This window comes from Callithrix jacchus, chromosome 2 (genome assembly GCF_049354715.1).
Source record: "Callithrix jacchus isolate 240 chromosome 2, calJac240_pri, whole genome shotgun sequence".
Lineage (NCBI taxonomy): Eukaryota > Metazoa > Chordata > Mammalia > Primates > Cebidae > Callithrix > Callithrix jacchus.
In genome coordinates, this window is record NC_133503.1 from 30,151,546 (window position 1) to 30,177,973 (window position 26,428).

The 26,428-nt window shown below is 39.7% G+C and overlaps 1 protein-coding gene across 17 annotated transcripts in view; it reads left to right on the forward strand.

The window, feature by feature from the left end:
- TENM2 (teneurin transmembrane protein 2) overlaps positions 1-26,428 on the forward strand; it is a 3,966,312-nt gene that overhangs the window by 2,986,034 nt on the left and 953,850 nt on the right. For 16 of the 17 annotated variants that reach the window (XM_078359011.1, XM_054252473.2, XM_078359023.1 and 13 more), the window contains one exon: positions 8,695-8,994. In XM_078359011.1, coding sequence (XP_078215137.1) covers positions 8,769-8,994 — 226 coding nt within the window. In that variant the 5' untranslated portion in view covers positions 8,695-8,768. Of the gene's footprint in view, positions 1-1,922; positions 1,972-8,694; positions 8,995-26,428 lie in introns of all 17 variants that reach the window. The other variant, XM_078359016.1, reaches the window with a different exon arrangement.

Sequence of the window (26,428 nt, forward strand, 5' to 3'; positions counted from 1 at the left end):
TAAAATAAACTTATCTATATTTACGAAAATTTTTGCTATGAGTTGATAGGAATTTCATTCAATCTGTAAAACAATTTGGAGAGAATTGATATTTTTGGTCTGTTGAGTCTTTCAATTCATGACACAATATGCCTCTCCATTTATTTAGATCTAATAATTTCTTTCATCAATGTCACATAGTTTGCAGCATATAATTTCTATACATGTTTTGATAGCTTTATATCTAAGTATTTCATTTTGTTAGTGATTGTAAATGGTTTGTGTTTTGATTTCCAGTGCCCATGTGTTCATTGCCAGTGTATTGGAATGCAATTGATTTTTACATTTTTATTTTATAGCCCGTGACTTTGAGGAACTTGCTTATATTAGTCTAGGAGTTTTCTTGTAGATTTCTTGAGATTTTTCTGCATTTGTAATCATGTCATCTGCAAACAAGGAAAGTTTTATGTCTTTCTTTCTGATCGGTATGCTTCTTATTTTCCTTTCTTTTATTATTGCACCTTCTAGAAGTTCCAGCACCATGTTGAATAAGACTGGTGAGAACAGACATCATTATCTCTTTGCATTCTCAGGGGAGATACTATGATTAGAATTTTCTTAGCCTTTTAATATGATGAATTACATTCATAGTCTTTAAAATATTGAGTTCTGAGTCTTGTGTCCTCAGAATAAATCTCTTTTGGTCATGGTGTGTAACTGTGTTTATATATTACTGTTTTTTAATTTGCTGTCATAAGGAATTTTTGCATCTATATACCTAGGGAATATTGGTCTTTGGCTTTCTTTTCCTTCCTTTCATTCTTTTGCTCTTTCTTTTTGTACTCTCTTTGTCTTGTTTAGTCATGAGGGTCATACATAGTTTCATAGAATAAATTGAAAAATGATCCCTTTCGAATTTTCTGGAAGAGATGTTGTAGAACTGATGTCAATTCTCTTTTAAACATTTCATAGAATTCTCCAATGAAACCAGCTGAGTCTGTTCACTGTGTGTGTGTGTGTATCTGTGTGTAAGTGTCTGAATTGTGACATTATAAATTCAATGTCATTAATAACTATAAAATCATTCAAATGATCTATTTAATGTTTCATATTGGATGAGTTGTCATACTTTGAGGTTTTTGAGGAGTTAGACCACTTCGTCTCAGTTTTCAAAGTTATATTGTGTATAGATCTGTTTGTAGTACAATCACCTCTCAGCATATATGGGGGATTGGTTCCAGGATGCCCCATAGATACAGAAACCCATGAATACTCAAGTCTCTTACATAAAATGCACATCCTTCTGTACACTTTAAATTATCTCTAGATTACTTATAATACCTAATACAATATAAATGCTATATATAATTTTGTTATGCAGTATTGATTTTTATTTGTACTTTTTTATTGTGTATGGTTATTTTTTATTTCTCCCAGATATTTTTGATCCACAATTCGTTGAATATGAGGTTGATTGAATTTGATGTGGTGAAACCCATGGATATGATGGACCAGCTATATTCTCTAATTATCTTTTTCATGTCCTTAGGGCCTGTAATGATACCCCTGTTTTTCTCTTGATGTGGATAATTTATGTCTTTTTTTTTTTTTTGTCAGTCATACTATAGGTTTGTCACTTTTATTGATCTTTTCAAAGAAACAGCTGTTTAATTGTTTTCCTGTTTTAGTGATCTGAGTTCTTATGTTTATTATTCCCTCCCCCTTATTTTTTTGCATTGGGTATGTCTTTTTCTTATTATTTTTTCTGAGTTCTTGAAACGGGAGCTTATATTATTGATTTGAGGCTTTTTTTCTGGTTGTCCAATGTATGTATTTAGTTCTGTAAACATCCTTTTCATCACTGCTTTAACTGTATTCTTCAAATATTGATGTTGTATTTTTATTTTTACTCACTTTAATGTATATTTTGATTTTTTCTTTAGAATTTCTTTGACCCATGGATTATCTAGAAGACTGCTGTTTACTTTTCAAGTGCGTAGAGATCGTCTTATTTTCTGTTACTGATTCTAGTTTTATTTCATTGTTGTCAGGGAACGTACTCTGTATGATTTCAATTCTTTAAACATTTTTTGAGTTATGTTTCATGATCCAGGATATGGTTTATATTGCTATACACTCCATGGCCACTTGAGAAAAATTTCGAAGTGGCTGCTGTTGGGAGGAGAGATCTGTAAGTGTTGATTTCACTTGTTGGCTCGTGCTGTTGTTGGGATCTTCTGTATCCTTCCTGAATCCTCCATTTAAATATTCTATTAATTTTGAAGACCTGGGTGTTGAAAACTCAAATATAATTGTGCATTAAAAAAGTTTTTTAAATATATTATTTTTTTGTTTCACATTTTTGCAGATACATTTTTTGGGGTCATACATGTTTAGAATTTCCATGACCTCTTGGAAGATTTACCCTTTCGTGATATAGAATACCCCTCTCTGTCTCTGATAATTTCTTTGCCTGTAAGTTTCTTTTTTTTTTTGGAGACATAGTCTCACTCTGTCACCCAGGCTGGAATATGGTGACACAATCTCAGCTCACTGCAACCTCCCCATCCTAGGTTCAAGCAATTCTCCTGCCTCAGCCTCCTGAGTAGCTGAGACTACAGGCATATGCCACCATGCCTGGCTAAGTTTTGTATTTTTAGTAGAGATGAGGTTTCATCATATTGGCCAGGCTGGTCTTGAACTCCTGATCTTGTGATCTGCCCACCTCGGCCTCCCAAAGTGTTGGGATTACAGGTGTGAGCCATCATACCCACCCAGGTTCATTTTATCTAATGTTAGTAAAGTCATTCCTGCTTTCTTGGTTGATATTTCACGATATCTTTTTTTTTAAGTTTTATTTTCAGTGTGCCTAGATTGTTATTTATATAAAAAATGACTCTCTTGGTGGAGCATGGTGGCTCATGACTGTAATCCCAGCACTTTGAGAGGCTGAGGCGGGTAGATTGCTTGGGCCCAGTAGTTCAAGACTAGACTGGGCAACATGGCAAAATTCTAAAATTAGCCAGGCATGGTGGCACACGCCTGTAGTTCCAGCTCCTGAGGAAGCTAGGACGGGAAGACCACTTGAGTCTGGGAGGTCAAGGCTGCAGTGAGTTGTGATTGTACCACTGTACTCCAGCCTGGATGATAGAATGAGACCTTGTCAAAAAATAAAATGAAATAAAATAACTTCATCATGGACCATACAGAGTTAGGTCATGTTTTTAATTTACCTTCCCAGTCTTTCTCTTACGACCATTTACATTTAAAAAATCAGGTATAAGTTTGCCCTTTTATTTTTAATTTTCTGTTTGTTCTCACATTCTCCGCACTTTTCATTTCTCTGTTTTATTTTTGCTATTTTCCTGTGGGTTATTGAACAATTTATAGGGCTCCATTTTTACTCAGCTGTAGTAATTTTGAGCACATCTCTTTGTATAGCTTTTGTAGTTGCTACATTATACATACATATCTTATCACAGTCTACTCCATTCATCATTTTACCACTTAAATAAAGTGTGGAAGCCTTACCTCCCTTTACATTCTCTGACCCTCCGCTATTTATAATATAATCTCTTAAATATGTTCTCTACATGCATTTAGAATCATATCAGAGAGTGTTTTAATTTTTCCTTCAACCTTCAAAAATTCTTAAAAACTCAAAAGGAGAAACAAAGTTTATTACATTTGCTCATATTTTTGCTTTTCGAATTCTCACTAACTCTTGGCGTTCCAAGATTCCTCCCTTTATTGTTTTCTTTCTGTTTAGAGAACTAGCTCTTTAGCTGCTTTCAAAAATAGGTCTACTGGTGAGCAAGTCTCTCAATTTGCCTCCATCTGATAATTTCTTGAATTTTCTTTCATTCCAGAAGGACATTTTCATTGGATATCGGATTCATGTTTGAAAATTCTTTTGTTTTAGCACTTGAAAAATGTTGTGCTACTTTCTGGTGACCTCCATGGTTTCCGATAACAAGTCCACTTTCATTCAGATTATTTTCTCCCATAGATAAGTTGTCATTTTTTTTCACCCTTTCTATATTTTTTCACTGCCTTTAGTTTTCAGAACTTTGACTGGGGTAAATCTAAAATGGCTGCAATTGGATTTGTCCTGCATGGCGCTCACCCCGGTTTTTCGTACTTCTGTGCCTTTTGCAAAGTTGTGATTGTTCAGCTGCATTTTTAGCACTTTTCCAGTCACTCCTTCTTCCTCCTCCTGGGACTCCGATGACATGAACATTAGGTATTTTATCATCACCCTACAGGTACCCGAGTTCCTTTCTTTCTCCTTTCCTTTTCCTTCTTCCTACTATTTTAGATATTGGAGTAATTTCTACTGATTATTTGCAAGTTCTCTCATTCTTTTCTTTTTCCCTCCTGTTTGCTGTTAAGTTTATCTACCATCTATTGAGAGTTTTATTTTGTTTTGGGTTATTGTCTATTTCAGTTCTGAAATTTCCACTGTGGTTTTCTGTACACCTTCTATTTGTTTCCTGAGAATTTCTATTTCTCTGATGAGACGTTCTGTTTTCCATTTCTTTCAGGTGTGCCTATAATTGTCCATTGAAGCAGCTTAATAATGGCTGCTTTAGAATATATGTCAGATAATTCTAACATCTTTGTCATCTCCGTGCTGGTGTCGATTGAATGCCTTTTTTCTTTCAACTTAAGAATGTCCTAGTTTTTGGTATGACAAGTGATTTTTTTTATTGAAACCTGGACATTTGGGGTATCATGTTATGAGACTCTAGCTTTTATTTAAACCTTCTATTTTAGCTGATTTTCTCTGACATTGCTGTTGACAGAGGAAGGGGAAACCTGCCTCATTACTGCCAAATTCCCGCCCGGCTTTTGTCAGCATTCAAAGGCAGGGAGTTCCTTCTTAGAAGCTGAGGGGGAAGCCAACCCAGGGAGTAGAGGAATGGAACTTCTGGCTCCCCACTAGGCACACAGCGATACCTCTCTGGGTGGTAAGAGTAGGAATGCTTCAGAGCTGCTTACCACATGGCATCCGCAGACACCATGGGGGGTGAGAGGACTCACCACAGGAGGATGGTGAAAAGTTCTGACTCTCCTAAACCTCCTTCCACACCACCCCAGTGGAGCAAGGGAGGAATACCTTGTTTATGCTCAGTGGGGGTGGAAGACAGAACTCCTGTGAAGAAGACAGCGTCATTATTTCCTGGAAGGGACTGAAAGTCCTGGCTCTCCTATACTGTGGTTAAGGTTGGTGCCAGCTTGCAGCCTCATTTGCATAGAAGAGCAAGCTTTCCACTTGTCCTTCGCTGGTGAAGACTGCAGTGGGGCCACAGCTGGTTTCTGTGGTGTGTAGCTGGAGTAGGGTAGTCATGGTCTAAACATTTTCTCTCTTCTGAGCCCGCCCCTTTCATAGTCCTTTGGCTATACAGGAGGCTCGTTTCTGTTGCCTGTGCCCATTAAGATCTCTGGGTTGCCAGCTCCATGCCTAGGGTACATATATGGCAAAAAGAAACCCCAGGGAACTCGCCACTGTTGTTCCGTGGGTCCTGAGACCCCTTGTTGTTCTGCTTTTTCTGTTTTTCATACTCTTATGTGTTTTATATATAATGTCCAGGGCTTTAGCTGTACCTTGTAGGGAAAATGGGGAAAAGTATGTCCATCTTTGTGGAAGGAGACATTTATAGACTGCCTGATTTTTAAAGATAAGAATCTATATTTTCATATAAATCCTTCCATTTTGTCTTTTAATACAGACAATTAATTTTTAAGTAGCAGGCAGGCCAATTGCAAAATGTCTGTTTGCCAACATTCTGTGGGCTCTGCCTAAGAAATTTAGTTTCTCTGACTGAGATTTGTGAATTTTTTACCTCATTATATATAAATTTCCATCATTTATCCAGAGATGATGTTGCTGATAAACTTAACTATCAAAGGGAGAGCCAAGAAAGAGAAATTTATCAGGAAAAGATCTCTGAGCAACAAAATTAGATGTCAAAATGTCCAAACACTAAAGTTCTTGAACTTTATTAATAGGTTATAAGCCTTGCAGCTGGGCATGGTGGCTCACATCTGTAATCCCAGCACTTTGGAAGGTCAAGGTAGGCAGGTCACATGAGGTCATGAGTTCGAGACCCGCCTGGCCAACATGGCAAAACCCTGTGTCTACTAAAAATACAAAAAACTAGCCGGGTATGTTAGTGGGTGCCTGTAATCTCAGCTACTTGGGAGGCCGAGGCAGGAGAATTGCTTGAACTTGGGAAACAGGTTGAAGTGAGCCAAGATCAAGCCATTGCACTCCAGCCTGGGCAACAAGAGCAAAATTTCATCTCAAAAAAAAAAAGTTATAAACCTTTAAGCTCCCACTCTGAGCATGATTTAAAAAATAAAAGCATACACATACATACACACATGTGTATAGAAAGTCAGCCTGCTTTCCCAAGCACAATGCAAATTAGAGAAGATAGGATTTCATGAGTCAGGAACACTGAAGATACTGAAAAGTAAAAACTACCAGGCAGGCAAGAGAGAAGAAAATCATCGTATTGACTCAAAACATTCAACTCCCCAGAAAAACCACCTGTGGCTTCTCAGTGTTGGTGCACAGTCTTACATTCTTTTAGCAGATGCTGAAAGTCTTCCTTTATTAGCGCCTAGCTTAAGATTTAGGATTTATTATTGGACTTGTGAGTTTCAGGGATTTATATCATCTTCCTCCTCTGTCTTATGCAAGTCTGTGACTCCTTAGCTAAGAAAAAAATTGGTTTAATCATTCAGAGGAGCATAGAAACTAATTTTAATTGAGCCCCTGTGATATGTTAGATAGTATGTTAGGAATTTTACCACCAGGTATGTTTTAATGTTTACAAAAACTCTGTTAAGTAGATACTATTGTTTTCTATTTTAACTGATTGAGAGACTGAGTTTAAAACACCAGGAATAATTTTGACAAGGCCTCTGTCTTGCCAGTGGTCATGGTAGGACTGGCATCCAGTTGAGACTTCAGTGGTTATTTTCTTAAGTAACCTGTGGTGTGGATTCCAAAATGTTGAAATCACAGGTTAGAAGTTAGGGAAAGGGATTTTTGGCAACTAGAAATTGCCTTAGTGTGGAGACACTTGAATTGACTATGCCACAGCAGAAACTCACATACCAACACTACTTATGCCCTCTAAGCAGGTCCTGGTGTCATGATTAGAGACTCCCAAAGGTACTTCTGAACTTGCCAAGTGAGAGACTCCAGACTCCAGCGTAGCTACTGCATGTGTTTTTGTATGAGCAACTGAGGCAGCAGCAAGTGCTTGAAGTTCATAATAGTCATACCCTCTTTTTTATTTCCAATTGTCATACAAAATTGTCCACAATTACAGGCAATAAACTGTACACATAGTACAGATTAGGAGGGTCCCTGAGATCTAGAAGAACTCCTGGCCTGGTGTGAAAAAACAAGGGAGGGGCTACTTGGCCTCTGGTGTCTGGAGGCAAATGTCATCCACATTGCTGTGCGTAGCTATCTTAATACTGCATGGTAAAAGTAGCCAAGGAAGAGCAGAGGGGTTCAAAACTACAGATCTGCTCCCCAAGTATTTTCTGACATATTGAGGAGGCAGTGAGCAACAGTAGCCTGGAGAAAAATCATTTCCCTGGCTCTGGGTTGCATTTTCCATTTTAATTAAAATTTGTATTTGTCCATTCTGTCCAGGTCCTGGCCCTGTGGTCTATGCTATTTTGCATGGCAAATGAAATCAATAAGAGCCTATGATTTGGAACTTGGAGGCGCCTAAGCATTTTGGTCATATTTGCTAGGCAGAAGGCAAGTGTTTTCTGAGTGATGTTTGGCATACACTTCCAGGCTGAGGGTGTCAAATGCCAGACTGTAGGGCTCCCTGGTTGCCAGTTCATATGTTAGAGAGGTTCCTTCCCTTCAGCTTTCCTACTGTATTTGGAACTCTTCCTCATGTTTCCCATTCTGTAGTGGGTATCCCAGCAATGAAGGTGACAGAATGGCTTGGGAAAATTATCAGGTGTCTGTGCCAGTGAGACTGCCTGTCAGCAGATCTCATGTTGGGTGACTAGGCAGAAGAAGTGACCAGGTGTGTCCAAGACACAAATCTGCAAAGGAGTAAAAACTGGGAGTTTGCCAAAAGCTCATTGAAGATATTGGAGAAAGATTGTTTGCATGTCGAGAACAACTTTTGTTCTTATTCTTCAGACAAAGCTGGGGACATTTTATGTTAGTTGAATGTGACTTGGTATCACTATGATGTATTAGTAGCACATATTTATGCCTTATGCTCAGATCTGCTGCCACACCTTTCTTTGTCTTTTATTGTTTTTTGGGGGTGGGGTATTTGTTTTCTACCCAAGCCTTCTATACCATAAAGAGAAGGTAATTAAAAAAAGGATAAAATCAATTTGGCTTTGAATTACTTCGTAGTAAGATCTTGCATTAGAGTGATAGACTTATGTTATCTGTGCACACATAAAAAATCAAAAGATGAATATTTGTTGTTACTCTTTTTTCCAAATCTATTAAACATCAAGAAAATTAATTTACTGTATCGAGTTCTTCTAGTTAGGCTGATTGTTTAGTTTACATTAAACTTTTGCAAAAGAGATTGTGCAGGGCTGACCAAATCTGCATTTTCATGTTTGCATCTGAGTCAGAGTGTGAATCAGAACCAAAAGCAACAGTTCTTGTACTCACAGTCTTGGTATTTTTTTCTTCGATGTTTTTAGGTGGCAAAGTGACAAGTACCAAAACTCAGGCCTGACTATTCTGAAAACATCGGCATTCCACCTTATCTGGAATAATGGATGTAAAGGACCGGCGACACCGCTCTTTGACCAGAGGACGCTGTGGCAAAGAGTGTCGCTACACAAGCTCCTCTCTGGACAGTGAGGACTGCCGCGTGCCCACACAGAAATCCTACAGCTCCAGCGAGACTCTGAAGGCCTATGACCATGACAGCAGGATGCACTATGGAAACCGAGTCACGGACCTCGTCCACCGGGAGTCAGATGAGTTTCCTAGACAAGGTTTGTAGGGTTTCCCCTGCTGATTTGCTCTGAATTGTCTACCATACTTGATTTGTGTGGTTGGCGGTTGCTTTTGGAGAGCTGCCATGGTGGTTTTTGACAGCTGAACCCTACAGCAGACCCTTGGTTGCATAAAGGATATTCCTAACACCACGGTGAATCTCTATCCTGAGAAACTTAAGATTACCTGTGTTTTTTCAAAACAATTCTCCTCATAGTCTACTTACAAATTTCTATTCCTTTTGGCATTGGGTTTCTCACTTAGATTCTCCTTGAACAAATGGTATATCTTGGCTAAAACATCATTGAAACAGTGTAGAATAATATATGCCTTTTCCCCTACTAAAATATTATGTTAATTCTGAGTTATATGTTTCTCTTTTTGTGCTCCAGAGCATAGGTGGCCACATGTATGTTATTTTTCAATTTCACTGTTGTAATTTTCCCTCCTACTTTCCCCAAGCCTTAATTTTCTTTCTCTTGTACTGTTTTGATTTCTTTTGGGAGGAGAATATTTTTCTCCCAAGCACTAACAGTTGGCATTCTCTTCATGTCCAATATTTATGAAGAGTTCTGTTATCACTTCTCCAGGGTTGCTGTAAATGCATCAACACGTAGACTAAAGCAAAGCAGTGCTGAGAGGTGGTGTAACGAAGCTCACTCACTAGCTCCATCTCTTTGTGAGTACCAGCCTCGCCGTGTGTGCAAATTACATTGATGACTCAGCAAAATTACAAGCAACCGCACAAAACTGTACCAAATGCCTCAGGAAGGGTCACTCTGCCAGCATCAAAGGGCTCAGCCCTGCTCTGCTAGGTTATTATATCATTTGTTTTACAACACTGATTCTTTATTCTCGTTCCATGTCCTTGGCAATAATTGTTGCAATGGGTTTAATTCCTAATGAAATAATTTAGCTTGGAATTCTAGTCCTGGTTTCTCAGCTTTCTTAAATGACTTCTACTATTTTTTATTCCCTACAAAATGTGGATGTGTGTGTATGTTATTAATTAGCACCATGCCCATGGTTTATAAATTTACAATCCAGAGGTTGTTCTAGATAACATCTTTTTATACACTCCCAGTTTAGCCTAGCTCCAGCTTTTATCTTTAATAGAGGATTGAAAACATAAATCAACAGTGAAACTGTTAAAACTGTGTTTCCATTGCCATTATAACTCTTGCAGGATACAATTTTTATTTAATCTTCCCTCTTATTTTCTGAGTTATCTTCATGTCAATGAAACATATGCTGATCTTCCTCTATGAGAAAACAGGGGACAGAGGCTGCTTGAAAATTGCTCTGGATCAAATGTCCTTGATCTGTGAGTAACTTTGACAAGTTTTTTTTTGCCTTGTTAAGTTCTGACCGGTCCCCAAATTACAGGTAGTGGCAATTGGGGGGGAAAAAAAAAGAATCATGGCTTAATTAACTGAGAGAGAGCTTACATTTCCAATATGAAAACATGGGACACCTATCTGTTGTTTCCCAGAGCTTCCCTAACATGAGACTCAAATATTTTGAAAGGTGATGCACGTTCAACGTGGTTGAAAGCCTTTCATTTTCTGCTGTAGTTTTTGTCTCATTTACGTTGTTGCCGCATACATTTTGTGTCTCATGATTCTGTGCTGAAATGTTCACTCTTCTTCCTAAGTCTTATTAAAGGTGCATCCTGGCTTCCGGATCATTGTGCACCGAGGTGTAGATTCCAGATTACTGCTGAATTGTGGATGGGTCTGTCACATTTTCCTTTATTAATATTTACATAAGATAAAACCAAGGACTGGGATTTTATTTTCAAATATACCTTCATTCTTCCTGTTTAATCTTGTTCGTCTCCATTGATAATAATGGAGGTTGCTTGGCCATATCAAACTCATAGCTTTGCAATTAACAATTCACACATGCCGCATGTTGTTATTGAGCCCATATTTGTTTGTGTAATGTGTTTGCATGAATTAAAAACTGTGCAGGCCAAAAGTAGAAATAAAAAGCATCAGAAGGTATTTGCATATGCAAGTGCAATTCCTTCTGAAGACATCTATGAATTTATGCATGAAAATGTAGTCAGAGTCTGAGTGGATCTACTTTGATGGGTTCTAAAATTGAACTCTGCAGGAAGTAAATAAGCACATATTTAAGGAGAGGAGGAACAGGAGATACAATCTGGCAAGCAGTGCATTAAACTTGAAACTTTGCCACTACAGAGAGGGTTAAAATACATTTTACACTCAGTAATAACAATAATTTTTTTAAATGTCATGCATTTCCCATTTTATTTTCTTATTCATGAAATCAAAGAGCAGGATCATCTCTGTACGTATTAGCCTAGAGGTACATTAACAAGGATCATAGTGGGATCATCTCCTGCAGTATTCTTATTTAAAACCCAAGACACTGATCAGAAAACAAACACACTTCTCACATACAAGCAAGTTTTACAAACACAGTTGGATGACTCTACAGATGCTCAGGGTGAGAAAGAATTGCCAGCCAGCGAAAGTGATGCAGGCCCAGAGTCAGCCCTTGTCCGGTTACCCCAGCTGGCCTGCTCAAGGATCAAATGCGAGAACCTGCCATCTCCCAGCAGGATAAATGAGCCAGGTGTTCCCATGAGAAGCTTGTGGAAGCTCCTGTCAAATTGTGCCCATCTTTGCTTGCTTTCAACACAGAATCCTCTTCTGCCTTCTTCTGTTGTGGCTTCTTCTTTTGAGTATGCAAATCACCTGTCTGGCCTCTATTATGCTGGATCCTCCTGGTGTGAAGAAAGAAAATTGCTGACCTTAGGTCTGTGGCCACTGGAGTAATTAGTAATTAGTAAATGACTAATCCTGCACTAAATAGCATCCTAGTGGTCTGAGAGCTAATGCACCTGACAAAAGTGAGCAGTGGTCTGATGCCTGGTCAGACCCAGCCCTAGTCCAACCTGTGAAATAGATGCCACTTTGAATAATGAAGGTCGGCCAAGTTCCCAGGCAGTTTGTACAAGCTTGTTGTTTTTTATGGACCGTGGAGTTAGGGTGAAGAGCAGTGTGATATACAAGAAATTCTCCTGGGGCTTAGGAGTCTAGAGTTGGACTTGAGTTCTCCTTTTGCATGTGTATGTGCCTGGGACTCTGGTCTGCATTCTGTGTTTCACCAGGATTACGATATGGTTTTCAGGTATATGAAACAAACGTCAATAGTAACTATGACAAAAGAATAATGGCAAACATTTGTTGAGCACTTTGTTTGTGTCAGGAGCCAATCTAAGCATTTTGTTTAATGCTTACACCAACTTTGCAAGGTGGGCACTATCTCTCCCTTGTTTACTTATTACAAAACTGAGTCTGAAAGAAATTAGATAAGTCATCCAAAGTTGAAAACAAGGAAAGAGCTGGAGATCGGCTTCAAACCTACAGGGTTGGGTTCAAGAACTGTGTTTTACACCAGTGTGTTTAATCACCTCAAATAAATAAGTAAACAAACTAACATATTATTAAATACTTAGTCAAAGGCTGAAGAGGTCTATGAAATTCACTTTCTTTTAAGAATCCACAAATTTACATATCTCTTAATAATACAGGATCTATAGTTAATAGTATTGATTGGACCTGTAATGTTCACCACCAGTTCCCAGTCCTACTGATCTAATTCCTGTTCTCAACCATTCACCTCCATCTCACAGTCATGCCTGACTCTCCAGAAGCGTTCCTGCCTACAATACCTCTCCACCAAACTCCACCGTAGGAAAAAGTTCTTACCATAGGGATGTGTAATGGGCTGTCAGCACCGATTCTGTGCCTTCCCTTTGGTCGTCACCTTTTTGCATAACCTCTCAACCTGGAACCCTAACCAAGAAAGGTGTCACTATCTAAATGATATTGCTCAGGTAAGCAGAACTGACTTGTTTCTGTGCTAGCCAAGGCCCAGTGGGCCAGAGAGTTCAGCCAGGCCTCTTACTCCTCAAAAAGTGCTTCTTTCCAGTTAGCAGTTCAAGTCTCTGGAGAGGGGGCCAAGATTGAATTCTTTCTCTGTACCTCAGGCTGGCTGTCTAGGTCAAGGTCAAAGAAAAAATTGAGGGAAGATTGGATTTTTGAAAGTATGCTTGCATCAGTTCTCTCAGTCAGTTAGAGCAAAGAAATAAATCCTATCAACTCTTTGATGTGCTTTAAAAAGCACACACATACACATTGTAGGCTAGGTTTGGTTTGGTACTTCAGAAACTAATGCTTGCTCCTGTGGTCTTTAAAATAATTTGGGCAATAACTTTTGCTCTTTATAATTTGGCATAATGTACATTTAAGCAGTGCTAATGAGCTGAAAACTCATGAACCACTAGTAAGCTACAGCATTACCTGCACTGATTCAATTAACTTATATAATAATTGTGGGAATACTTTGGAAACCTGTAAACATTTCTTTCTATACCATTGTCTTAAGATAGTTATTTTCACCAGGCGCAGTGGCTCGAGCCTGTAATCCCAGCACTTTGGGAGGCCGAGGCGGGTGGATCATGAGGTCAAGAGATCGAGACCATCCTGGTCAACATGGTGAAACCCCATCTCTACTAAAAATACAAAAAATTAGCTGGGCATGGTGGCACGTGCCTATAATCCCAGCTACTCAGGAGGCTGAGGCAGGAGTATTACCTGAACCCAGGAGGCGGAGGTAGTGGTGAGCTGAGATTGCGCCATTGCACTCCAGCCTGGGTAACAAGAGCGAAACTCCGTCTCAAAAAGAAAAAAAAAAAAGATAGTTATTTTCAACTACATCTAAATAATAGTTAAAAGGTTCTAGTTTGAAAACCTCAGCATTTTAATTTACCTACAAAGAACACCTTGTAAATTTTAGAAAAGTTCAAGAGTTTGTGGAGTCAGTATTTTTAAGGCTGAAATGTGCCTTGAGAAGATTGCTTTCCATTTATTTTCCTATTTCTAGGCAGGATTTTTTTCATAACTCAAATAAGAATAACACAGTGCCTTCTAGACTTTGGTTGTATTGTTCTTTTTAAAAAATCGTGGAAAAAGAGAATCTACAGCCTTTCAATATTACTTTCTTGCCGGATAAATTGAATCCTTGTTGTTTTATGTGGGAGGCATATGGGAAAAGAGAAATGAATGAAGACTCTGGAGTTAAACTTTGTCCATACCCCAGTGCTGATGTGTACCAACAGTGTGATCTTGATCAAATTCTAGAACATAGACCGAGTCTCATTTTCTCCATCTTTAAAAGCCCCCGCCATCTATAGTTATTGGCCTTTTTTCTTATAGTTACGTTTTTATCATCCTCTGGACATTATCTTTCTTTTAATAAGTGCCAGTAGTTATAATTACAGTTATTGTTATGTTAATCCTACTGCCAGAAAATGTGGAGAGTACTTGCTCTCCAACCTTAATAATATTTTGGTACAACAGAAATTTTTCTTTCCTCTTGATTTGTTTCCCGTGAATTGCAAAAATTCTGACATTTTCAAACTCACAACTTTTTTTTTTTTCCAGCTTGTTGAGAGAGTGTGTCTAAGTCTCTATCCACCATACATTTTGCTCCCAAAGATGAACATAACTCATACATTATTTTCGTATTTTTAGACAGGAATTAAAGATACTATCTAACAACCGTCAACTGATGCTAACAGACTGTAAGAGAGTTGCTAGTCAGACAATTTTACAAGTAAAAAAAATAGATTGGAAAAATTGCTCTAAGGTAGTGTCATAGGATAAAAATGCTTTTATAAAATGTGTGTTTTATGGCATGTAAATACATACATATTACAGAAATGAGTTTAATTAAGAGTAAACTTAATCCATGCTAGATAAAATTAATCCATTTTCATCAATTTATGTGTAATAATTTGTAGTAATTGGAGTCCTTGTCAGACAGTCAATCTTATCTGGATGTTCATTGTTGATACTTACCACCCTTCTAGGAATATGTCTATGTTTTTCAATTACTTTAGCCATTTGGCAACTATCTTCATGTTTGCCCAATTGTTATCCTCCCAGTAATTACCCACTGTCAATTCTGCATTCAACTTTGTATCTGTCTTTCTTAGAGTTCCCTTCCTTTTCCTGCTCTTTCTCTGTGGAAATTCCCCAGAGTTTCATCCTAATCCTATACTCTTTCTTCTCTGGCACTTTCTTTTTTCTTTTTTTGAGACGAAGTTTCGCTCTTGTTACGCAGGCTGGAGTGCAATGGCGCGATCTCGGCTCACCGCAACCTCCACCTCCTGGATTCTGGCAATTCTCCTGCCTCAGCCTCCTGAGTAGCTGGGATTACAGGCACGTACCACTGTGCCCAGCTAATTTTTTGTATTTTTAGTAGAGACGGGGTTTCACCATGTTGACCAGGATGGGCTCGATCTCTTGACCTCATGATCCACACGCCTCGGCCTCCCAAAGTGTTGGGATTACAGGTGTGAGCCACTGTGCCCGGCCAGGTTTCTCTGGCACTTTTTTTAGAACATTCTTATTCATATAACTTCAGTGGTCACTATTTCTACTTCTGAAGACTTTTTTTACTTACGAATGATAGTATCCCAGTTCAAATTAGCTTACTTGAAAGGATGATGTTTTGGCTGACATCACCAGATAATCTAACAATGCATCTTCCCTCTAGATTCTCCCTCTCATGTATTGGCTTTATTCTTCAGAGAGATCTCTTTGAAGATGTCTGCTGTTTACTCCCACTCTCGCATTTTCTCCTTTGTTTATATAGATATGTTTGGGGTTTATTTTGCAATTTTCAGCAGAATATTCTCCAGGAAGATTCAGGTAGGTCTGGCATGGGACACATGTTGATGATGCTTGCATCTACCATTTTACAGCTGTAGCTGGCCAGGTCTTGGACATAGATTTATCCTGCGCTTGGAGATAGCTTATGGTGAGTGCCTCCTAAACATGACGGAATAAATTCTGCATAGGAGAGAAAGACTCTGATAGCTGAAGTAGACCAGGAACACCAACTGGCCTGATAACAAATGCTCCTAATGCTAGTAAGGCTGAAGTTTAAGGCTGCTCTCCTGTGATCTTTCTAAGCTGTAATAGTCCATCCTCCTGCTGCTAATAAAGACATACCTGAGGCTGGGTAATTTATAAGGAAAAAGAGGTTTAATGGACTTACCATTCCACATGGCTGTGGAGGCCTCACAGTCATAGTGGAAGGCGAAGGAGGAGCAAAGGCACATCTTACATGGCAACAGGCAAGAGAGCATGTGCAGAGGAACTGCCCTTTATAAAACCATCAGATCTCATGAGACTTATTCACTATCATGAGAATTTACCCCTATGATTCAATTATCTCCTACTAGGTCCCTTCCACCACACATGAGGATTATGGGAGCTATAATTCAAGATGAGATTGGAGTGGGGACACAATCAAACCACATCATAAGCTTCACGTCCACCTTGCTATCAGACCTTGGAATATTTCATCTGTACATATCCAAGTAGCAAATTTGTTTGTCATTCTCTCAAAATTTGTTTCTGTTTTTTATTTTCTAGCTTTGGGGAATGGTATCACAGCCTTTCATTTTAGGTAAATCTTCTAAGCCTCTTTTTTCTTAATTCTTTATATTGATGTTTACCAAATCCCACCTATTATTCCTGCTTCATCTATCTCATTTCCAATTTTCTCATTTCATGGGCAGCTTCCAACATTCCAACACTGGACAACTGCTGCAGCATTTAAATTGCCTCCTTCCCTAATTCTTTCTTCTGGCATGGTTTCCATATCATGGATAGTTTTGTGTTTTTAAAACACTGCCTCATTTTTCCCAGTTCCCTCAAATTGGTTAAAAACTATTTCAGGGGTTCCTAAAAGGCAACTGTAAGTTGTGGAACACAACAATGAAAAAAGGTAAACATAGTTTCTTAACTCATACAGTTTGGCAGTTTTAAAACCGTAAGATATAATAGATATGTAACCAGGTACCATGTAAAAAACACTACAAAAGGGAAAATATTGGATGGTTTTGGAAAGACCTCTAACCCAGATTTGTGTGTCTGGCATCCTAGAAATTGTGGCATTCTTGCGTACATTTGAGGGCTGGGGAGGAAGTCAGGCAAAAAGGCAAGACACTGAGTGTTCAGGCAAGAGGTAAGAGAGTGCAAAGGCCCAGAGGTGACCACATTTTGTTGTTCCAAGGATGTAAAAGAAGTGTGGGTTGGCTGAGTGAAGAGTGGTCACAGATGAGCTAGAGTGGTGGAAAGAAACAGTCATGAGGACATTTCAGGCAGACAATGCTGGTTTCAGCTTATAGAGAGAGGCAAGGTGGTCAGGTAGAGGTTGTGCCTTCATCTAAGCAGGGGAGCCTGGTGGCCTGAACTAGGATAGCAGAGATTGTTTGAGAAACGTTGTTGAGAATAAAAGATTGTTGGCTTTTTAGGACAATCCGCTTTTAAAAGCGGAGGCAGATATACTGTTCTGGCACTCCTAGCCATTGACTGCTTTTTTCTCCTGCAAAGAGAATATTGGCTTTCTGATGCTGAGTTACTTAAAGAACCAGGAAAGGTCAATGCTTGTAAATAACCCCTTACGTGGAAGTACATAGATTGTTAGTTCGAGTACTTCTGGAATGTTGGACATAAACCTAAGTACAAGAATGTAGAGTTGTAACAAGAATTTGGATTTTTTTTTTAATTCGTTAGATTCCTGCCTATGCAGAGAGTATCACCAGCTACAGAGCACTTCATATGGATCCCAGTCAGGGAAAAAATAGAGAACAGATTATGTTGCATCAGCCCCTTCTCTGTGTGGACCATGATACCATCGTTTGCTCTGTATCATGGACTAAATAAATCAGAGACTATAAGTAGATGTGAGTTCTGTATGTTTGTGTGTGTGTGTGTGTGTGTGTGCATGTGTGCAACTGAGTGTGTGTTTTATCCCTGCCAATTGGTAACTTTATTTGCAAAGCTGAGTATGTTTAGAAGATAGAACCAACACTTTCTAACAACTGATGGGACAAGCAGGCTAAGTGAAAAAAGAAAAGTCAAAGATATCACTGAAGTTTCTGGTTATGGCAACTGATGAGCTGTTAGCATCAGTCACCAGGGCCTGAGACGGAGGATGGCCTGGTTTGTGGGTTAAGATGGTACAGGTAACTGTCAACCTTTTGAATTGGAGGTATGCTGTAGGATCTTCATGTGCAGATGTCTAATAGGCAGTGGCTGTCCAGTCTTGAAATTCTAGAGAGAGGCTTGAGCTGGATAAAGATTTAGGAGTTGACAGCTAATAATTTCGTGGGACTTGGTATGATCATCTGAGAAAAATTGTACAAGGATGAGAAATAAGAGGCTCACATGACAATGCAGGTAATCAAGTGATAGGAAGAGGAAGAAAATCCTGTGAAGAGTGGGGGAAAAAAACACCTTACTTTCCGTTACATGTGCTTCTCAGTCAGGGCAAACTTGACCTGTCTTTCCAAGCACACTACGAGTTTTATTCCCCATCCCACCACTCAGAGTTGGCCTCCTTTTTTGTCCTCTAATCAGAGGTCACAAAATTATTGTCACACAAGCCATATTTGGCCCCTAGATAAGCTTCATTTGGCCTATGGATTGCTTTAGAAATTTTGAATCAAGTGCCCATCTATTCACATTCCAGTTTGCCATGGGCCCCGTTTCTGCCTTCTGTCTTACACCAGTCCGGTTCCTCTCGAGTCTTTGTTTTATATGCCAGGCCTCTGAAAGCTCTCACAATTGCAAAAATATCACAGATCTTCCTATATCCATTTCTTTTCTTGGGGAATACCTCTCTGCTTATTCCAAACTTACTTATCTCACAGGATGTGACCTATGGTCCACATCTTTGGTAAAGCTTTCTACCCTCTGAATTTTTATAGCCCTTAATGGGTTGTTATTGTTGTTATTATTCTCTTGATGAGTGACTCAGCATACAGAGCATATGGATTCTATGACTCCAGTGAATAGGGAGATAAGCAAAGGGCTTTGCAGTTTTGTGCTCTGACTCATAGATGCAACTACCAGAGAGTTTGTTCTTTTCAGTGGCTTGTTTCCTGTTCTAATGAGAAGAATTGAAAGCACAGCTCAGAAAAAGACTCTACTTAGAAAATGTGGATGGTATGTCTGTCTAGCATGACAATATCAAATCTCACATTGTGAAATGCCGACTTGCAAGTTTTCTGCCATTTACTCTGACACTAGCATGTTGAGTTGCCTTAACAGTTCCTTTTTATGATTATTGGTGATGCGATATTATCAGTTTTTCTCGACTGGTGCCACACGCTGCAATTGTGTCTCTGCAGGTGCCTACTCTATGGTATATATAGGAGGTCTTTGGTGCATGTATGACCTGTGAAGGTATGCCATTCTGACCAGAACCCTGGTAAAAACTGCATGGTGAGAGTTGGAAGAATTGCCAGTTATCAGCCTTACCATGCCTTACAGTCTGCGTCCAGGAGTGGCTCTGCCCCACCCACTGATGAATCATCACACTGATATTATCAAAGGAGACATTACATTTTCAATGTCATGTTTTAGGTTTATAATTTAATTTTCAGCTCTGGCAATTCCAGAAGCATCCCTAAGGGACATATGAAGAGGAGGGGGCTAGAGTGTACTCGAAATGAATTCATGTTCATTTCTTGAGCACCTTAATTGGCATGCACATCTCATAAGCTCCCTTATTCTCTGCTGCAGCCAAACTCTCTCACACCACCAAGTTACTCAATATTCCTCCTGCACTGACCGCCTTCCTTTCCTCTCAACTTCAAGTCAGATCTACTTTAGTAATAAATCTCTGCTGGGAGTGATCAGAACAAATACTGAGTATGCACCACGATATTAAAAATAAGTGCCATAGAGACTTATTTAATAAGGTCCAACAGACTTTTATAACATTTGGAATATTTTACCAAAGTTACTATCAGCATTATGTTTGATGCATTTTCTCTAAAACAGAAAAATCTTTTCAAGGATGAGGGGGAAAGAAAACCACAAATCACAGAGAAAAGTCAGATGGGCTCTGATGCATTCTCACTCAGCTAAATCTGTGATTCTCCCTTCTTTCCCAGACCTTTTTCTTTGGCCAGACCCACAAAATGTGAAGCTTCTTTGTGTTCACCTTGATTTATGAATAGGCGGCATTGGGCAATTGCAGTCCCAGTGGGATACATTTCAGTTTAAAAATAGTCTGAAGCACTTTCTTTCAAATTGCCACATGTCCACTGCCACCTCATAATATGTGCTTCTCCTTCTGTCCTTGGGCAGTTAAGGTCTGATCCATGTATGGGGAAATTAAAGCACTGAATTTATTTGAAGCACCAAAATGGTGAGTTTATTTAGAGAGTAATTCCAGTGGGTTAAATTGGTTTCTATGGACCTATTGGCTGAAGCTGGAACACTGATAGAAGCGAGGCATACTACTTTAATGTCCTCAGAAAAATAAACAAATAAAGATCCAGTCAACTGCAGGATAAGTATCCATAGGCCAAACAGATCCCTCCCAAAATGACTGCAAGTTCAGGTGACACCAACAGCTGTCAAAAGACCTCTGTTTGCCTGGCAGCCTTGGGTTCAAATTCTTCCTAGTTTACGGTGGCATTTCATTTAATGCTTGCACTCTGACCTCCATTTGTATGCCCTGCAAAAGCTCTGCACAGAGCTGACCTAGTTAACACCTTCTGCTTCACAAACCCAGAGGTTGAACAGCAGGGAGCCTACAGCAAAGTGCTGAGTTGTCCTAGCTGAGCCTTAAGAGGACAGTGAACGTGGCCACAGACCATGCCATTTTTGTCTCTAGACCAGTGGTGACTCATTGGACTCTCCTGGGCAGTTTTGAAATGTCTGCATGTCCTAGTCTCACCCAAGACTAATTAAATTCCAATCTGCAGCAGAAAGGACCCAGGCATCAGCATTTTTATAAACCGTATCTTTATAGAAACAAAATGCCTCAAGGGATCTGAATGTAAGAGGACATACTCTATAGAATATAACATTTCTTTGGTAACTGATGACATTTCAAACTTACAGGACCTCATACTTAGCAGAGTGACTTAGAATCTCACTTTTCACTCAGAAGCTCATAATAGAGTCTCCACATTCTTCAAGGGTTTGGGTTAATAAATGCAATGTAACAGAGGCTCATTATGTAGTGTTTCTAAACCAGTATCGCGTAACCATTTGCTGGTGTATTAGGCATTGCAGGCCCTTGGTGCCTCGGGTCACCTCTTTGTTCTTGAGTCAGAAGAAGCAGGTGGACTGATTCTTCTAGCACCCCTGCTTCTCAGCCTGCATTATGTCAAACATTCAAAGTGGGGATTTAATTTGAGTACATGGCTTGGAAGGTAGCAGGTAATAATTAATTATGTTAATTGATCCAACATCTTCAAAGTCAAAGCAGGGACGATGAATTTGGACCTATCCTTGGAAGAAAATGATCCAGTTACATGTATGTTGAAAGATAAAGTCAGTAGGGGAATATTGCATTAACATCGTGGGTCTCTACCTCCCTTTCAATGTGAATATGTATCGAGACTATGAATAGCTAAGTAAAGGTGAAAAATCCTATACTCACAAGGGCCAGGCAGGTAAGATAAATGGTTGAAGTAGGCTAGGTTTTCAGCTGTCCATCATGGTGGGGACTGTCCTGATCTGAAATCTGTATGGCCAAGCAGTGTCTCTCAGGGCTGGCAGGTTGGTGTTTCCAGAGAATTTAGGTCTAGAGTTGCTAGATTTTCCAGTTCCTCAAGAAAATTGAGCAATGTGGATTTATTTTTACGTAAAATCCCCAGATTTAAAATGGTCTGTAATGGTCACTTGTGAAACAGTTGAAGTAGACTTTTTGCACAACATCCTGGCCCCAGATTTTTCTGATAATAAAGTGCTAAATGCCCTTGAGGACCAGGACAATTATGTATACACAACCCATGAAGTGCAGGAAGTTAGCAGCTGTGGGAGTTCCTTGAAAGATGGGTTCAGAGCCAGAAGATAAGAAGTTGATGATAAGTGCTTCTTCCCCTCATCCTGAGATGCACAGCCTAAGGCTCCTGGGATGGTCCAGCACCATCATGATTAGGCACCCATGGCAGCAGTGGCTAACTCTATAAGTCATCCTTGTGTCGGCTTCCCCTTTCCCTGTCTCTCTGCCACTGTCCCTTACTCTTGCTCTTTTGAATCACTTCTCAAATAACTACTTGTTCACAGCCTCAGTCTCAGCCTCTGCTCTCTGCAAATTGGATTAAGACATTTGGCAGCTAATTCATTTTAAAAGTCACTGTGTAGGCCAATAGAAGACTATAGGGCTGATGTATACCACAGGGCTTCTTTGGAAATGGTGGATTTATTATTTATTATTTATTTATTTTTTGAGACAGTGTCTCACCCTGTCACCCAGGCTGGAGTGCAATGGCGTGATCTCGGCTCACTGAAACCTCCGCCTCCCGGGTTCAAGTGATTATCCTGCCTCCGCCTCCCAAATAGCTGGGATTACAGGAGCAGGCAACCACACCCAGCTAATTTTTTCCGTCTTTAGTAGAGATGGGGTTTCTCCATGTTGGCCAGGCTGGTCTTGAACTCCAGACCTTGTATTCCACCCACCCACCTTGGCCTCCCAAAGTGCTAGATTTATAGGCGTAAGCCACCACAACTGGCCAGGAAATGGTAGATTTAAAAAGAAGGCACCGAGCTTGAGTTCCAGACATGATTTGGTATTTAGTAAATATTTGTAATTTCTTTTATTTGTTTTCCATAAGAAACTGGATGATTTTTTTCTTTGATTATTTGATTTTTTTAAAGAATTTTTGTAAACTCTTCAAGATAGTTTTAGATTTACATGACAGTTGCAAAAATATTATGGAGTATCCCAGTTGAATTTTTTATTGCTGTTGTTGTTTTGAGTACATGGGAGTTTTCTAAGCACATGCTTAGCAAACCTGATATTGTTCTTCCCTCTTCAGAGCTGTCACATCAGATTTCAGAAAGTGCAGAATAGGAAGTTATAAACACACCCTGTAAATTCTTTGAAAGACAGTGCCTCACTCATCTTTCCATCTCCCTTAGAACCAGCCATACCGCCATGTACCTGACATTTAATAGTTGTTGAACAGGGGATCCTATCATACATGCGCATGGAGAAGGATCACAGCCGTACTCAAAGCTCTTTCCTGCACTACCCCGACCGCCATATCTCTTTTCCTCCTCTCCAAAAGGCAACCCTTTGCCCTGTCCTATTTCGATTCTACAAGGGTAGATTGGGAAGGACATTGGATATTGGAAGAAAGGGTTTTTCATTCAGGTTTACCTGAATCTCCCATTCTCTCATGCATGATTAAGTAATCTTTGTTGCCAAACAAAGCCAGAACTGCAGCTTGGCCGTCTGGACACCATGAGAGCTTTCTAGGACCTACTTGTGCACTGCATGTCACGGTATTTTTAGCCAATCCCTGAGTGAAAGCCGACGAGCATTTTGTTTCTCTTCTAGATCCTGTAAGCACACACCTTGCGTATTTACTTAGTGGCTCACAAAAACAGAAGTAATAACACATGCTATAGTTTCAGCCTCAGATCTTAGAACATCTTTACAAGGTCTTTGTAAAGAGCCTTTTCAACCCTTTTCAGGAACCTCAGACAGCTTGCTTAAAAAACCAGGCAATATAGAGATAATACCTGTGCCAACGACTTACTTTTGTTCAATCTCAGTTTACACCTCAAGAGGATGATTACTTATAGAACTTTAAATGATGTGGTAACTTGATACTGTAAGCTATTTGTTTTCTGTCCTAAACAGAACTGGAATCATTCACATCCTGTGGCAGGGATTCAGCACAATTTTATAAATGGACTGTGTCAGGGATGAAATGAACAGAAAGCATCGTCTTTCACAGAGGTTTTGTTTTGTTAATGATAACAAAAACACCTTGCACTGAGTACTTCACTGGGCACCAGGGATCCTCCAATGCACCTCACCTGTATCAATTCAATAATATGCCCCTTTTTAAAAATGGAAAACCTAAGGTTGAGAGATTATGATCATCAGAGGTAAGGGGACAATGGGAATTCATGGCAGATGTTGAGTTCCAGAGCAATATAATATAATTTACATTATTGAAGAAGTCCCTGGCTTCCCATTGGGAAACAAATGCAAAGCGGTGAGAGTGGGAACAGGGACAACAAAAGCTACCCAGGGTTCCTTAAGGGGAAGTAGCATCCCAGTTCCTAGAGGAGGTGCTGGTGTATCTGACAGAAGTTTGGAGACTCAGTTTGTTCAAATACTAAAGGCAGTAGCCTGCTCTTTATATTGGATTTGGTAAGAATTATAGATATGAGCAATGGTTATTCTGTGGAGCACAGTTAAAGCACTTTTCAATCAGATCCACAAATCTTGCTTTCTGGAGCAGAGCAGTGGGTCCGGCCCTGTGGTACTTTATCTCAAACCAGGTGGTCTTCACTAGCTTCTATAAGCTTGCTTGAGACACACAGTAAGTACTGGCATGTTGCCTCTCAGTCATCCTTAGGACACAAAGATTTGTTTCTTGACTTTTGAAAGGTGATTTAATTCAGGTGTGTCATAGCCCTTTTTTTATAAGAGGAAAGAATCTTAAAAAAAAAAGCAACTAGAAAACCCTCTGTTGTGCACAGACCCACACATTTCTGGTTGTAGAGAACATCACAGCTCCTCGTTCACAGGCAGCTTTAACAGATAGATTCCGAGTGCCAGCTAAGCCAAGTGATAAGAAAACAAAACAAAACCAAACAGTGGATAAGGGCTCATCATTAAAATCAACTCTTCAAATAATTTATATAGTCCTCCGACCAATTATTCTGGGAACTGTGTTTTTCTGGAACTTTCTGTCTTCAGCATCCATTTTCCCAATTCTGTAACACCATAATACCCTCTTTCTCTTATCTAACACAGACACAGAAGACTTGTGGCAATCATGTTAATAACCAAACAGCATTTACTGAATGTTAACTATATGCCTCACTATTTCCTCTAAAGTTGGTACATGAAAATCATCACTATGCTTAAGGACAACCAGGGTCTGGAGAGGTTAGTTACTTGACCAAGGGCAGGTAACTTGTACAAAAGGGGTGAAAAGAGAATCAAACCCAAGCAATCAAGCTCAAGTAGCTGCTGCTAGTAGGTGCAAGAAAGTGGCCGTTGGCTGACTATGTGAAAACCATACTTCCCTCAACACTGGCTAGAGGGAAGAAATCAAATCCATATGTTGAGATGGTCTGGACAGGCAGGCTGCTGGAAGGCAGAGTATCATTACAGCTATTAAGACAATGCAGAGGGTTATTTTGGTGCTCAGATCTGTGCAGCCAGATGGAAATCGTAGTTCAAGCTTAGTGTTGTCAGACAGCAGAGGCTGTGGGCAAAGGGGAAGGCATGGGTGAGCGATTTTTGACTGTTTATCTCTAATGTGTGTGGCCAGTGTCACTCCCATCTCTGATGGCTGTGATTTATTCTATTATACTGTCAGGATTAAAACACCTTAGCAGGAGAAAAATAAAGGGAGGGATACAAATAGTGTGTCATTGATGTGACAGATGCTATTTCTCTGGAAACCATAGTAGATGAGGGTATGGAAACTCTCAAAAATGCCATGACCATAGAATATCAGAGCCCCACAGACCTTTAGGGACCATCTATTTCAAGCCCCTCATTTGACAGATGAGGAAACTAAGATTCAGAGAGCCTATGTAGTGACCAGAGTAACACAGGCTCCTAAGTTTAGAGCAGAAATCCTAGCTTCCACCACCCCATCAGTACTCATTCAGCAACATCACCTGCTGGTAAGGTTCATTGTTCTTCCTCTAAATTCAGAGTCGAGATTCACATTGAGTAAAAAGAGAAAATCTGTTTTTATTTTACCAAGAGTAAAGAAAAGTAGGAAGCACAAGCCAGAAATTCTCTCCTTTGCTCTCCAGTGTCCGTACAATTTTAACACTGGGACTGTGGTCCTTGGCTCTCTTTGCTGTTGCTATCTTTTGTGGCTACCTCCTTTCCCTTCTCTGAACAAAAGGAGACCCTTGTCACCTCCTCACCCTTGTTAAGTGATGGGGTTGGCCATTCTCTGCCTGCTGCAGATTTCAGCTCCTTCCTGCATCCTCACCCATCCTTGCCTAGACCTCTTCATCTCCTGTCTCTCTCCTGCTGTTTCCTGTGTGAATAGAGAGGGAGGATCAGAGGAAGTCAAAGTCCTGTCCTGCCAAGAAATGCAGGCACCTATCTCTCCACCTCTTGCATCCTTCCTCACTCATTCCTCTGCACCAATCTTTCAGCAACTCAGATTTTCTGAAATCCTTAAAATCGATAGAAGAGCACAGAATTTGAAGCAGGATGACCTACCCTAATCCTGAGACAAGTCTCTTGGGACCAGAGTCATCTTCTGTACAATTGGTATCCTAGGCCAAGTTCTTACACCCCGTACTTTTCTAGTGGTGAAGTTCATTGATGGCAAAATACTTTGTAAAGAGTGTTTATTAG